The 12789-nt window shown below is 40.5% G+C and overlaps 1 protein-coding gene across 2 annotated transcripts; it reads right to left on the reverse strand.

The window, feature by feature from the left end:
* Positions 1 to 1135: 1135 nt before the first annotated feature.
* On the reverse strand, positions 1136 to 12358 carry ap5z1 (adaptor related protein complex 5 subunit zeta 1). 2 transcript variants are annotated; one of them, XM_042007756.1, is made up of 18 exons: positions 12257 to 12358; positions 11453 to 11590; positions 11071 to 11236; positions 10838 to 10988; positions 10608 to 10720; positions 10321 to 10495; positions 10026 to 10073; positions 6845 to 6985; positions 6677 to 6714; positions 6374 to 6536; positions 4968 to 5146; positions 4747 to 4889; positions 4538 to 4656; positions 4091 to 4218; positions 3874 to 3971; positions 2115 to 2247; positions 1739 to 1953; positions 1136 to 1649 (listed from the first exon to the last, which is right to left on the reverse strand). In XM_042007756.1, the coding sequence occupies exons 1-18, from the start codon at positions 12295 to 12297 to the stop codon at positions 1397 to 1399; spliced, it is 2442 nt and encodes an 813-aa protein (XP_041863690.1). In that variant the 5' UTR covers positions 12298 to 12358; the 3' UTR covers positions 1136 to 1396. The 2 variants fall into 2 exon arrangements, with proteins under 2 accessions (XP_041863690.1, XP_041863698.1); XM_042007764.1 differs by lacking the exon at positions 10026 to 10073.
* Positions 12359 to 12789: the final 431 nt, after the last annotated feature.

Raw genomic sequence — 12789 nt, forward strand, 5'->3', positions numbered from 1 at the left:
AGCTGCACTGTACTGGTGTCAGATTGGCAGCAGATCGACTCTGCAGGAAAACCACCACCAGAAATTTACATTAGGTCTAAAAAATACAGGATTATAATTCCCAAATTATAATTATAGTTCCCAAAACATTTTAAGTTCCCCTCTGGGACTAAAAAAATATTTTTTTTAATACTACAGTGGGTGGAAAGTCAGCTTAACTGGCACAAGAATCAATGGTAGGCAGCCAATCTGACTGCACTGCCAGGCAGAAACTAAAGCTAACCAATTATTACTGTTAGCAGCAGGTTGACAGGCAGCTAGACTCCAGCATGTCACCAGCTCTGTGCACAAGCAAACTTAAGTAAACATGTGCTTGGTAAAAGGTTTTACATTTTATGCTAAGTTTACTCAAGCAGCTGATTCATGATTCACACACAGACATAAAAACATCATCTTTCGCCCCCAAAACTGTTCCTATCTTTTTGTGATAATGTGCCAAAACTTACCACACAGACATCAGTTTATACTGGTGCTGAAATCAGCTGATGAATATAGAAGCAGAATCAGTTCTGCCAGTTCTGACCTCAGAACTCATCACAACAGCTGCTTGATGTAATCCGGATGTAAACACTGAAAGTCAGGCTTTACGTCCTGGTGACACATCAGTCGTTCTGAGGAGGGAGACAAAGGTCTTCTGCCAAAGTCAAGGGCCTCAGCAGAAAGTGACCCAACGGGGACCCTGTTACTATTTTGATTTATTCTGATTTTGCCTTTTTATGATTTACTGTGATTAGAATTATAGAGTGAATTAAATGTCATTTCACATCAAATATCAAGACTAAATGCCTTTTAGTAGGATCACAGTTATTTTGTCTGAGCTGTCTGAGTGATACAACTCTAAACATGGACACTTTTCTATCTACGAGCAGTGATTTATATGTGTAAATACGCATATGAACAAAGGCAGAATTTTCTAAATTCTTCTAATATGGTGGAATTAATTAACATGTTATATAAGTAAATATGTAAATTCCTATTTCTATTGTTTGTATGTAACCAAGCACTGTATTGATCCCAATTTTCTACAGTAATTAAGTTTAAACTTTAAGAAAACAGAACACTTACTCAGGAAATTAATATTTCTATCTGTTTTTTTTAATCAGAAGATATATTTTGTCAAATAAAAAATTCTGTGAATTAATTCATTAAAAAAGTTACAAAACACTCAAGAGATTTGTGTATTTTTTGAATATTCAATCAAGTTTCACAGAAGGATTTCATTAATTTACAAGAATGATGTGCAAACAAAAAAAAATTAAATAATGCTCATTAGGATGCAGCTCTCAGGGTGGAGATGTCATTTTGTGCAGCTGATGCTTCAGTAGTGCCAGTGCAAGATGATGATGATGTGTGTGTGTCACTGCGAGTGTGTGAGGCTGGTGAGAAGTCTCAGTTGCAGCGGCATGGCCAGATTGGTGTCCCTGTGCCACTGTGGTGTGATGACGTGAAGAGGTGGGGTCAGGACGCTCTGAGCTACGCCAGGAGATTTCAGGAGTGACCATAACTCCTCCCCTCGTGTTACTATGGCAACAAGGTCCTCTTCTTCAGAGCACCAGGGGACCGATCCACTTTTGGTTACTGTTCTTAGCTTGGAGAGGAACAGAGACACCCTGAAAAAAGACAAAAAAAATTTAAAATAAAAAAATATATTATTTCTAAACTGACTTTTATACACTAGATTCAAAGAAACCCAACTCACCTGGGTATGAGGTCATGTGATCGCGATGCCAGCTTAGCAAGAGCGCTCATTAAAGTGGTGATTACTTTAGGGGCGGGGCATGCCGTTCCAGGTGACGGGGCAGATGAGGTGACCTCAAACAGCACCGCCTCCAAAGCTTCGAAACAGGAAGTGATGAGACTCACAGAGCAGCGAGAGTCAGATGACACAGACAGGTACTCACCCAGCACCCACACCTGAAAGCCAAAGGATACAAAAACAAGAAAAACAATCTCATCTCAGTGTGAGGTTTTTGCAACATTTAACGCTTCATCTCAACACAGAAAAGCAGATGCTGAGTTGAGATAAGAGCTTGGACATGATCCACAGTGACCCTCCTCTGAGCCTTTCACATTACCACATGAGTATAGATTTCTTCTTTGCTGTAGACGTTGGCTGTGGTCCCAGCGAACTCCAGCAGCTCACGAGACTGGTCCACCACCAGAGAGGGGTGGAGCTTGCACAGCCTCAGCAGGTGACAGCTGAACACCCTGCAGGACCAGTGAAAGAGGAGGCAGAGAGAGTGAGGAGATCAAGGAGAAAGGAAGCCTGGTTCACATGAACACCAAACACAAGCCGGACATCATGAAAGAGGGTATCCCAAACGTTTGTTTTCCATTAAAAAAAATAACTTTGGATGTGGACTGCTCATATGTCATTTCTTCAAATGAAAGCCTCATGCTTTGGTACCACTACACTGAACAGGTTTAGGTGCTGAGTCATCCTTCCTGCATGTATGACACATAAACAGCCCACATGTCAACTTTCAGCATCACAACGTTCAGCTCAGCAATGAGCAAGAAAGTGGCCAAGACCATTTGGGGAATCACAAGGACGACAGACTGAACCATCTAAACCAGTTTACTGTTGGATTTATTAATTTATATTCATATAACAGTTCTGTCTTGCATCTCAATGGTGTCTCCTCTTCATCTGTGATGAAGAATCACAGATAAAAATCTTCTATTCATGTTAACATGTTTGGGTAACCTCACCCTGCTGGTCCTCATCTTTGTATTTAGATTTGTTTGTAAGAGTCGTTCCCTCAGATGTAAGGAAAATCCCTCCGTAAATGTCCAACTCACCGGATCTGCTGCTGAATGTGGTGTTGCCTAATTAAAATGGAATACCTTGTATCTTATTTATTATAATAATTAGTTTTATTAGGAGACAGACGCTGTGCCCTGACCTCCTGGTTAAAAACACCACTGACCAACTTTCAGGCTCACCAGGATGTTTTATTTCCACACCGTTTGTAAGGACTGGCCTCCCCAAGGATGTGTTTTATGTCCTATTAGCTTCTCTGTTTACACTAATAACATTTGCTGTGGCAGTGAAGAAATGAAGCTTTTTAAGTATGCCGACGATATGGCTTTAGTGGCTCATGAGACACAAATACGCTGTCTGGCTACTATCAGACAGTCGACACTAGCTAGCGCCTTTCAAGAAGGCTCCCTTGTGCTTAACAGCACAAAGAACAAGGAGCTGTGCTGTGGGGACAGAGTAACTTTGAACTCACAGCAGTCCCCTGCTTATCAAGCCCCTCACCATTAACGGTCAGCTGTACTGGCTGAAATCGACTCTGGCCTGAGCTTCAACACACACACCTCCTCCATCTACAAGAAAGCTCAGCAGCATTTTCCCTGCTGAGGAAGTTCAGGTCTTTCAATGTCAGCAAGGACACTCTGGCTTTGGTCAACAAGTCACTCATATAATCCAGAATAACATCCTGGTACAACTCACGCACCACTAAATATGAAACCAAACTCCCAGATACGAAGACAGACCAGCAAAATAATCAAATCCACTCCGAGAGAAATTTCTGTTACCAATGACAAAGTTTATCTCAAGTACAACTTAAGTACAACCCACTGTTATGTGTCCTCTGCTCCAAATTGTTTTATAGTTAAATAAATGAACAAATAAATAAAATAAATTAAAAAAAAAACAAAAAACTCTGAGGCCTGAAAAAACAAAACAAAGCAGCTTTGCATAGAAAATAAGTCTTAATGCGTAGAAAAGGCTGCTTTTGTCAGCACACCCATGAACATGTGGATCAGCTCTGACACCGAACCTCTGACACAGATTACCCGTAGCGGACTGGACCACAGCTTTACCTTTGTATCTCCTTGCCATATGTGGGGATGTTGAGGAGCAGGCTGCTCCTCTCCAGCATCACCAGAATCAAATGGGCTAAAAGCTTCTCATCGGCCACCTTAAAAACAAAAACACACATGTTGTAGCTTTCTTTAAAACATTTTCAACCTAAAGCATATTTTATTCAATATGCAGATATTTTTAAATCTACGGGTGAAATGAAATTAGTAAACTTACCGTAACGACTGTGTTGAAATAAATGTGCAAAAGAACGGGAACCGTCTGAGCACAGCGAACGACTCTCGGCCAGTCGGCAGCTTCAGCTAGCAGCTCATGGAGTGTGCTCAATCGGTCGATGGTGTCGCCTAAAGAGGCCAACGCATAATTACAATATTTAATGATTCCAGAATGAATCTCACCGCCTATGTTAAAACATAGATGAAACAGCCTTGACACCTGTAGTTGACACTTCTTATGTCCATTATAAGCAGAAATATTCTCCTCCTTTGCAGAAAGGAAGTGAAATACAGCTGATCTGGTTCCAATTCTTTCCATAAAGAAAAATTCTTTGGAACTTTCTAAATTGCAACCTCAAAAATTAGAATACTCTGATTACACGCTTATATCGATTCAATAAATATTAATTATAAATGAGAAAGTGTATGTGTGTGTGTGTGTCCCCACCTGAACCTGCTTCCCCTCGAAGCAAAAAAAGGAAAAGTCCTCTGAAAGAAGGGTTTCTAAAGGCATCCAATGACAGGAGGCCTCGACTGCCCTGCTCCGAGATGGGCAAACACGTAGACCTGAAACACACAGAAACTCCGTGAGAAAAGAGTGAAAAAATGAAGTATGTCGGCTGGATTTGAAAGCTTTGCTAATATGTGTTTATAAACCTGAGTTGCAAGACTAGTGTGGCAGAGAGACAGGGCAAATCCAGCAAAGTGTGAAGCAACTCCACTGCAGTTCCCTTGGTGACCAGAGAGGGCAGCAGATCCACAAAGTCGTCCACCACTGCTGGACTGTCCCATGCTAAAAACTACACAAACAGTGAGACAGTGTGTTTGTGTACAATCAAGTGTTCACCCGCTTGGTTTTTTTCCCCCCTGATTTTTACCTTCAGGAGATTGGGGAAGAAGCGCGTGTACAGCGGCGCTCGAAGCTGCACGCTCTGCAGGTTCAGTCGAAGGAAGCGCAGAAACTCGTGTGCCAGGAAGGGATCGTTGAACAGCTCGGCCGGAAACCGGCCAAACACCAGCTTCCACACACTCTCACAGTCCACTGCTGCCATCTCAGCTGCACAGATGTCAGAGCACATTCAGTCAGTTCACACGCACACACATGTTATACATACATATTAGGGCTGGGCAATATATCGAGATTTTCAAATATATCGAGACTTTATCAGATATAAGATTTGATACATATCGCCCAGCCCTAATACATATTATATATACACAGTCCCAAGACATTTGTAGAAAACATTAAATAGGTCTCAATCCACCTTTTTCAGACAGTCAGCAAAGATCAAGAGGTAGAAATCTCAAAGCTTTCGTTATCAGAAGAAACAGGCTCTTCTAAGTCTTTCCTAATGCGTGTGTAGTTTCAGGAAATGATGCAAAAATGGGCACAGAATGGACAGTTTAGCTTTAAAGCGCTGGTTCTCTGTACAAGACTAAGGTCATTTTTATCCACTGTCAGTGTGAACCGAGTTACCACTGTAGTGCGGCGCGTCTCAGTTTATCCCACAGCTGATTCAGAGCCCTCCTCCTCTAAAGACAGACCATGCTGCATAGCTTTCACCGGAGACGTCCTGATAATTCTACAACCTTTCAACAGCTGATCTGGATAAACAAAAAAAGGTGGGAACAGTGCTGGAGCCCTGCCGGCAATTTACTCCTGTTTATAGCATGTTTGTTGCTAAATGAAGGTGAGGCTGTCAGAAATGGTATGAGAGAGAGAGACAGAGAGAGAGAGAGAGAGAGAGACAGAGAGAGAGTGTAAAAGGGTTACGTCTGTGTGCGCGAATGTGTGTGGGTGTGTATGTAAAGTCATTCAGCCACAGGTAAGTAAATATGAAAAGTAACCAAAGTGATTTTTCTATAAAAGCAGAATCTCAGAAACAGGAGTATTAAAAACACAATAAAATAATCCTGTTTTGGTAAATTTAGAAATGGATTAAAAATCGAATTACTCACGAGTTACACTCATGCGATTATTCAAGATTAAATATTTTGAATGACTGACAGCCCTAATTTATATGAAACAAATAGAATTTCATTAAAAGAACACCTCTCCAACTGTTCATGAATCTCCAGTCAATCATGAGTTGAGCTGTGACAGCCGGAACATTTTACCAACAAAAAGAAGAGCAGATTCATTTAAATACCAGGAAATTGTGGAAGAAAACGTCCCACCTTCTGTAAAAGTGGTGAGGACAAAAGGAGGATGGCTTCTAAAGCAGAGTAAAAGACACACATGTGGAAGCTGTACCAATGCACACACTGATGCTGACACACACACCGTAGTGGAGGTAGAACTGTGCAATAGGCAGCAGGACTCTGGCAAACGACAGGTCAGAGCTGAGCCGGCCAAAGAGAGCCTTTATGCACGGGAACGCTCGGAAGACCAGTGAAGGCTCCTCAACACACACACAATCCAGGATGCACACCGCCTCCACCAGACACTATCAGAGGAGACAGCACAGACACAGTGTGGGTAGCAGTAAAACATCTGGCTTGAATTTCTCTGTTAATCAAGTAGTTTCATTTGTTTCTTTGAACAACTTTATGTTCAAAGGTGATGACGAAAAACAGACAGGCTCACCGCTTTCTGCAGTTCTGTGTCCGTCTTCTTGTTTGCCTCTGAGGGGATGAAAATACACATCCGCGTTCACACACATATACAGTAAAATGCACACACAAAGTCACACGCTAACAAGCAAACGCTGTGTGTGAGTCATTCTGCAACCTGAACAGCTTCTCACACACTCACTGCGATCGCACTGTTCGATGAGGCGCTGACAGTACTGGAACGCTTTCTCTCTCAGACGCTCCTTTGGAGGCAGCAGACGGCTGGAGGAAGAAGTAGCTGAAACCATGGAAACCACTGACCCGTCCACCTCTGACCGATCATCTGTAGCAATGGAAGGTCAAGAGTTAGAGGCCAGGATTGAGAAAGTCCACATCTGACTGCTTCCAGTCAAGTCTGAGCATAGATCGGGAATCATTTAGTTGGGATGAAACAGATCAGAGGTTAACAGGACACAGAGATACAGAACCACAGATTTTTTTATGTTAGCCATTCATATGTGCAGGATAAAGTTTTCCAGCCTCTTTTGTCAGTATTTGTGCCTAGCTTCAACTTCATTTGATGCTGCATTCGCTGTACCTAAGAAGTGGGAAATTGGACCTCTTAACCTTACTTACTGCTTTGATATTAACATTAAAGTTCATCATTGCTCACATAGTTCATTTAAATGGAAAAGTAGATGAGGAAATAACTTTACCAGCACCAAGTTAAACATTTTTAGGATTTTTTTCCCCAAGGTACCATAAACACTGCTGAAATCTCAGCCATATAAGCAACAGTTGCCTAAAAGACAGAGGCATGAAGTGAAAGTGAAGTTCAGAGTTTACGGAGCAGAGATGTGACGTTGTTATTAGCCAGTCAGTAGCCATTTGTGTTGTGGTAACTTCAACATGACTTGGCGTCCCAACTGCTCCCTGGGCGCTGAAACATGGCAGCCCGCTGCTCTCTAGTACATCTACAGATGGGTTAAATGCAAACCTAAGTTTCCCAATCTGAATTAATAAAGTATAGAAGAGAATAAGCTTGAAAGAGGGATCAGTAGTCCACCAGCTAACCAAATTTGGTTTGAGCTCTCAGGCTATTTACAGTCTGGTCTCACATGAGCTACTCCAACTGTTATGAACTTTGCACTACAGATCTCACAAGAAGATGATCCTTAGGAAGAGAGGGGCAGAATGGAGTCATGGGTCGCGTTCAGTCCAATCATCTAGCTTTTATCATTGTAATAAAAAAGTGTTACGCATATTTCATGAAGACCTCAGAAAATTGTGTCAGCTTGTGGAAAAAAAGGCAGAAAATGTCTCCTTTAAGGCTTTTTTAGATTTCACAACCTGACTTTGTGGTGATACCGTCTTTGGGTTGGTGCTGTCACAACCCGGCTCGGCAAAGGCAGAGACAAGGCGGAGTTTTCAACCAAAAAAATCAACAGAATTTATTAGTAAGTAAGAAAAGCCCAGTGAGACAATGATAAGAGGAGGGCCATATTTGTTGGTGTTGGTTTGTTTGTCTATCTGTCTGTGTGTCAGCAACATAACTCCAAAAGTAACGGGTAGATTTTTATTAAACAGGAAATCTCAGAAATGGAAGAAGGAACAAGTGGTTAGATTTTGGGGGTGATCCGGATCACTACCAGGATCCAGGTCGTTTTTAAAGGATTCTTTACTATGGGGAGATATGAGTAAACAAAACCCAGTGAAAATGAATAAGTTAGTTGTTCAGGAGACAGATATTAAAAGAGCAAAAATACTAAAATGACCACCATCAACCAACCAACCCCCAGCTGACTAACATCACCGTACAGGCAACTTTGTAAAAAAAATGTTTTAAAGCTTCAAGTGGAAAAAAAGGTTCTAATTTTAGGATTTATTTTAAAATCTTGATCTTTATGTTTACAGCCTTGCATGGTAAAGTCCCTGATTACATCTCTGAGCTGCTAAATGTCTCTAACCCGTACATTTCCCTTAGATCTTCAGATGAGTGTTTACTGTTTACATCCCTCAAACAAAATGCCTTTAAAGCAAGATTTAAAAAAAAGATTTAAGCGTGTCTATCCTTGTTTTGCCAAAGTTTTATGTTTATCTTTATTTTCAAACCTAATAGTAAAAAGAAAAATTTGGTTATTCAAAAATGACAGCAAATGTCCTTTAGTAGATATTTATCAAAAATAATAACATCTGCGTCTCTAAAGGAGTTTTATTTAGCTGGCTGAGGGAAAAATGGCTCTTTAGATTGGAAAGGTTGCACTAAACACATAAATAGATTTAGCAGCAGTTTTCTCTTTAAACAGCAACAGTTAAAATATTTCTTCATATATAAAATCAATTTTTTATGAGAAAGAAGGATGAAATGTTCAGGATTTACTAACTAAAAGGTAAAAAGTCAGCAGGATGGATTTAAAGCTGTGAAGCTGCTTCCTTTTAAACACAGAAGGAACAATATGTGATGAATATCAGCATCAGGTGAACAGACAGAAAGCAGGATGATAATCTCACAGCTTCTAGATGGTGAGGAGAGAGAAATATTCACAATATGCACAATAACTTCCATCCATGCACCTTCACTGCTTCATTATCCAGGTTTCTGGCCCATAAATTCTCTAACTTTGCTTTCTTAGCTTGGCTGTTTTGCTTAACCTCTGCACCTGCACCCTCCACTACCGGGATTTAAGGGGTTAACATCCAGTTTTACTGGTGTAACGGGTCTACAAAATAATTAATTAATGCTTTAACACGATTATAATGTGTGAATGTGCACAGCCTTAATATATTGTATTTTTTGTATATAATATATATATTTATATTTAGCTTAAAGCTTATATTATGCAACTTTATTTACTTACTTCTAACACTTTACAATAAAAAATTAGCTCACTATAGAGGATTACATTAGAAAATTAGAGAATCTGAGTAAAAACATCTGACAGAGAACAAATTTGGATGAAATCCAATCACACAAATGCCAAATAGAAACGAACCAACAATCATAGATGCGACAATCTAGTTTGCTGTCCTGAGTATTTACACACCACATGTGACAATTAGATCTGTGGAAGATGGTGCTGGCTGAACATGCCATTCTGAAAGTGGTCGCTGTTAGAATCTCTGATTTAATCATGTTTCCAAACATGTTAGAAGATTTAGGAGAAGGAAAAAAGTGCATGTATCAGTGACAGTAGAAGGTTATAAGTCACAGATCAGGATTTCTGTTAGGGGATGTTTGTTAGATCAAACAGCTTTAATTCATGATCACATCAAGTTTTGTAAGTTGACATGTGTTGCCCTTGAGTTGAATGTGAAGAAGACTTTTTTAGTGATTCTTAGATGCAGATGCATGCACAGAAGGTCCAAAAATTCTCATGTCTTACCGATGGAAAATGAGTGGGAGAGGGAGAGGCTGAGCTGTAGCCTGTTTGCTGGAGACGATGAAAACAAAGAGCAAGTCATCTGAGATGGTTTTTATTCCTGCCTGATTCATAACTTAAAGCAGGTTGTCAAAAGATAAATAATCACTTGTTTCTGCAAGGTGAGGATGTCCGACTAGTTTAAAATGAAACTAGTTATAAGGGCTCAATAAGATTTGTCATCTTGAAATTACTTAGAGTAACTTCTCCATTATGGGATGGTGTAAGGCTGTGATCTATAATAGTTGTGTGTTCATACCAGTATCCAGCGCAGTGTTGGCGTTGGAAACAGAATGATAGGTAAGAAGCCAGTGGCGCAGCATTGAAAACGAATAGACGTTCATCCACTGATCCTCGGTGAAGCCCAGCCCCACGCAGAGCACTGTGAAGAAATCCCCTGATGTCGTCCCATCCAGCTCTGCTATAGGCACTGGCTGATACGGAATAAAAAGAACATCAGAAACTGTCTGTATCTACTCTGCTATTTAACATTACTAAAAATGCCGAAAGCTGAATGTCTTTACCAGAGGCTAAATGTTAATATACCTGGCGAGATCTGGATCCTGTGAAGAATCCCCCTGTTGAGGCCCCGCCTCCCTGCATTATGCTAGCATAACGCAGCCAATCAACAAGCTTTTTACTCAGGAGGGTCACATGGTCTGAAAGTGTGGGAAAAAAAATCTCATTAAAACCTGATATACGAACAGAATCCTGACAAGTCAATTTTAATTTTTTTTTCATTCGATGAGAAATTTTTCCAATTATCTGTCCGTAACCTTCAGTAAGGCACTCTGGACTGTGTGAGAGGATGGTGTTGAGGACTGGGAGGGTGTGTGCGAGTGAGTGAGCTGGTCCTTCTGATGGTCGGCTCTCTAGACTCCGAATGATTTGAGCACACAGATTTGACAGATCAGATTTGGATCCCGCCTATTGAGGTCAAAGGAGAAGAGAGAAACAGGTTACTTCTTTAGCCATCAGTATGATATCAAGCTACTTCATTCCTGCATACCTGTGAAAGCAACAGAGCAGCAGCATGGCTGTTTTCTTGTTTGTAGTTCAGCTCCTGACCAGAGAGGGGCAGCGTTTCTCTGAGAACAGCAGAGCTCAGGACCTGAAGCTGCTCTTGAGGTGCTGGGAGGAGTAATACAAGCCTCTGCTGAAGCTCTGAAGGCAGTCTTGGTTGATGACAAAAGGGGAAGCATAAGATTGCAAATGTGAGAGTGAAATGCCTTGTGTGCCAAGTGGAAAATCTAACGAGTGAAAGGTCTTGAAATGTGATTCTTTTTGTATATATAAATGTATATATCCCCATCCTGCCTAAAACAAACAATCAGGAAAGGGGACTGGCACATGATTCAGGCCTTAATGGGAAGTTTATGTGAAGCACTTACATTCTGGCGTACTTGTTGACAGAAAGAATGAGATGCAGCCTTTCCAGGGAGTCCACGGCCTCATGACCGAGCTCCTTCACCTGGAGAAGCTTAATGAGTCTGATGTAAAACTTCTGCAGCTCAGATTCCTGAATCTCCCTGATGGGAAAAAACAAAAAACAAACAAAAAACAAAACAAAAGAAAAAAAAAACATTTAGGCGTTTGTCAGTTTACCAATTAATGTCAGGGGAGACACTACAAGAAAGCACAATGAACAATTAAATAAATAGGAATCACCCTAATCTTCACCACCTTCACTATTTATTTATTGTGGAGTGAATAATCTAATTAAACGTGCTGATTTGCATACTATATGCAGTTAATGACAGGCATTTTCACTTGCCATAACAGGAAAGGCACATGAGGCAATTTTATTTATGTCCCTGTAAGCTAGCACAGTCACTACATAAGCAAGGTCCATTCAGCTAGTTGACATAAACGGATACAGTCGATTATCACACAAATAAAATGTCTATCAGCGAGAGAATAAACACCGTAATGTGTAATACCAGAGTTGACCGCGCAGATGAAGAAGCAATGCTTCTACATGCAAAGCATTGACTTAACAGACATGTCATGTATGCGATATTGAAAATATTTTTAGCCAATGTTCAAACCCTGGCAACGAAACATAACACTTTGGGTAACTGACAGGCTAGCTAGTTTTTAGCACCGTTAGCTAAGCAAATTAAAAGATGCAAAAATAAAAGAATATCTGGCTGCAGCAAAGAAATTCATCCTTCCTTTCCTCACTTCCCCCTTACCTCGCTTGTTTAATTAAACTTTCGGAACCATGGGAATACATTTTGAAAGAAACATATACAGTATTACTCTACATCGGTACCGGAAGATAAACAGTGCGGCTGCTATTCCAGTCCTGACTGCAATCACATGACATAGTTTAAGTTCCGCTTTCGGAAAGTTATATAGTGGCATTTTCCAAACTTCCAATCTGTACAGCTGAATCTTTTTCCTTTTTATCCCACAAGAATTTAGGACAGACTAAAGTTTTTGCGAAATACTTGCATTTGATCTGCAAATTAGAATTCTCCTCTCCTGGCGTTTCCTTCAACAACATTGTTTTTTTTTATATTTCTTATACACCCAGTGGCCCTTTTCACAGCAGACATGGTTGCATGTCAAAGTAGGAATACATAAGTGTGGAATAAAGCATGACTGCCTTTTATTTGTTTATTGTGCATACTAGTTCACCATTTCACAAAGTTCAATGACACAATTCCACAGTTGTTCATTGTGAGTGATTTTATAATTACAAAGCTTGTATCCTTAAAATGAA

The sequence above is a fragment of the Melanotaenia boesemani genome, chromosome 2 (genome assembly GCF_017639745.1).
Source record: "Melanotaenia boesemani isolate fMelBoe1 chromosome 2, fMelBoe1.pri, whole genome shotgun sequence".
NCBI lineage: Eukaryota > Metazoa > Chordata > Actinopteri > Atheriniformes > Melanotaeniidae > Melanotaenia > Melanotaenia boesemani.

What these genes read in the sequence shown, in the direction of transcription:
- ap5z1 (XM_042007756.1), bottom strand. Translation starts at nt 12,297, where the DNA reads ATGTATTCCCATGGTTCCGAAAGTTTAATTAAACAAGCGAG. An exon ending in CAGGATCCAGATCTCGCCAG is followed by an intron (nt 10,496 to 10,607) that starts GTATATTAACAT and finishes ATTCCGTATCAG; the next exon opens with CCAGTGCCTATAGCAGAGCT. An exon ending in ACACTAGTCTTGCAACTCAG is followed by an intron (nt 4,657 to 4,746) that starts GTTTATAAACAC and finishes TGTGTGTTTCAG; the next exon opens with GTCTACGTGTTTGCCCATCT.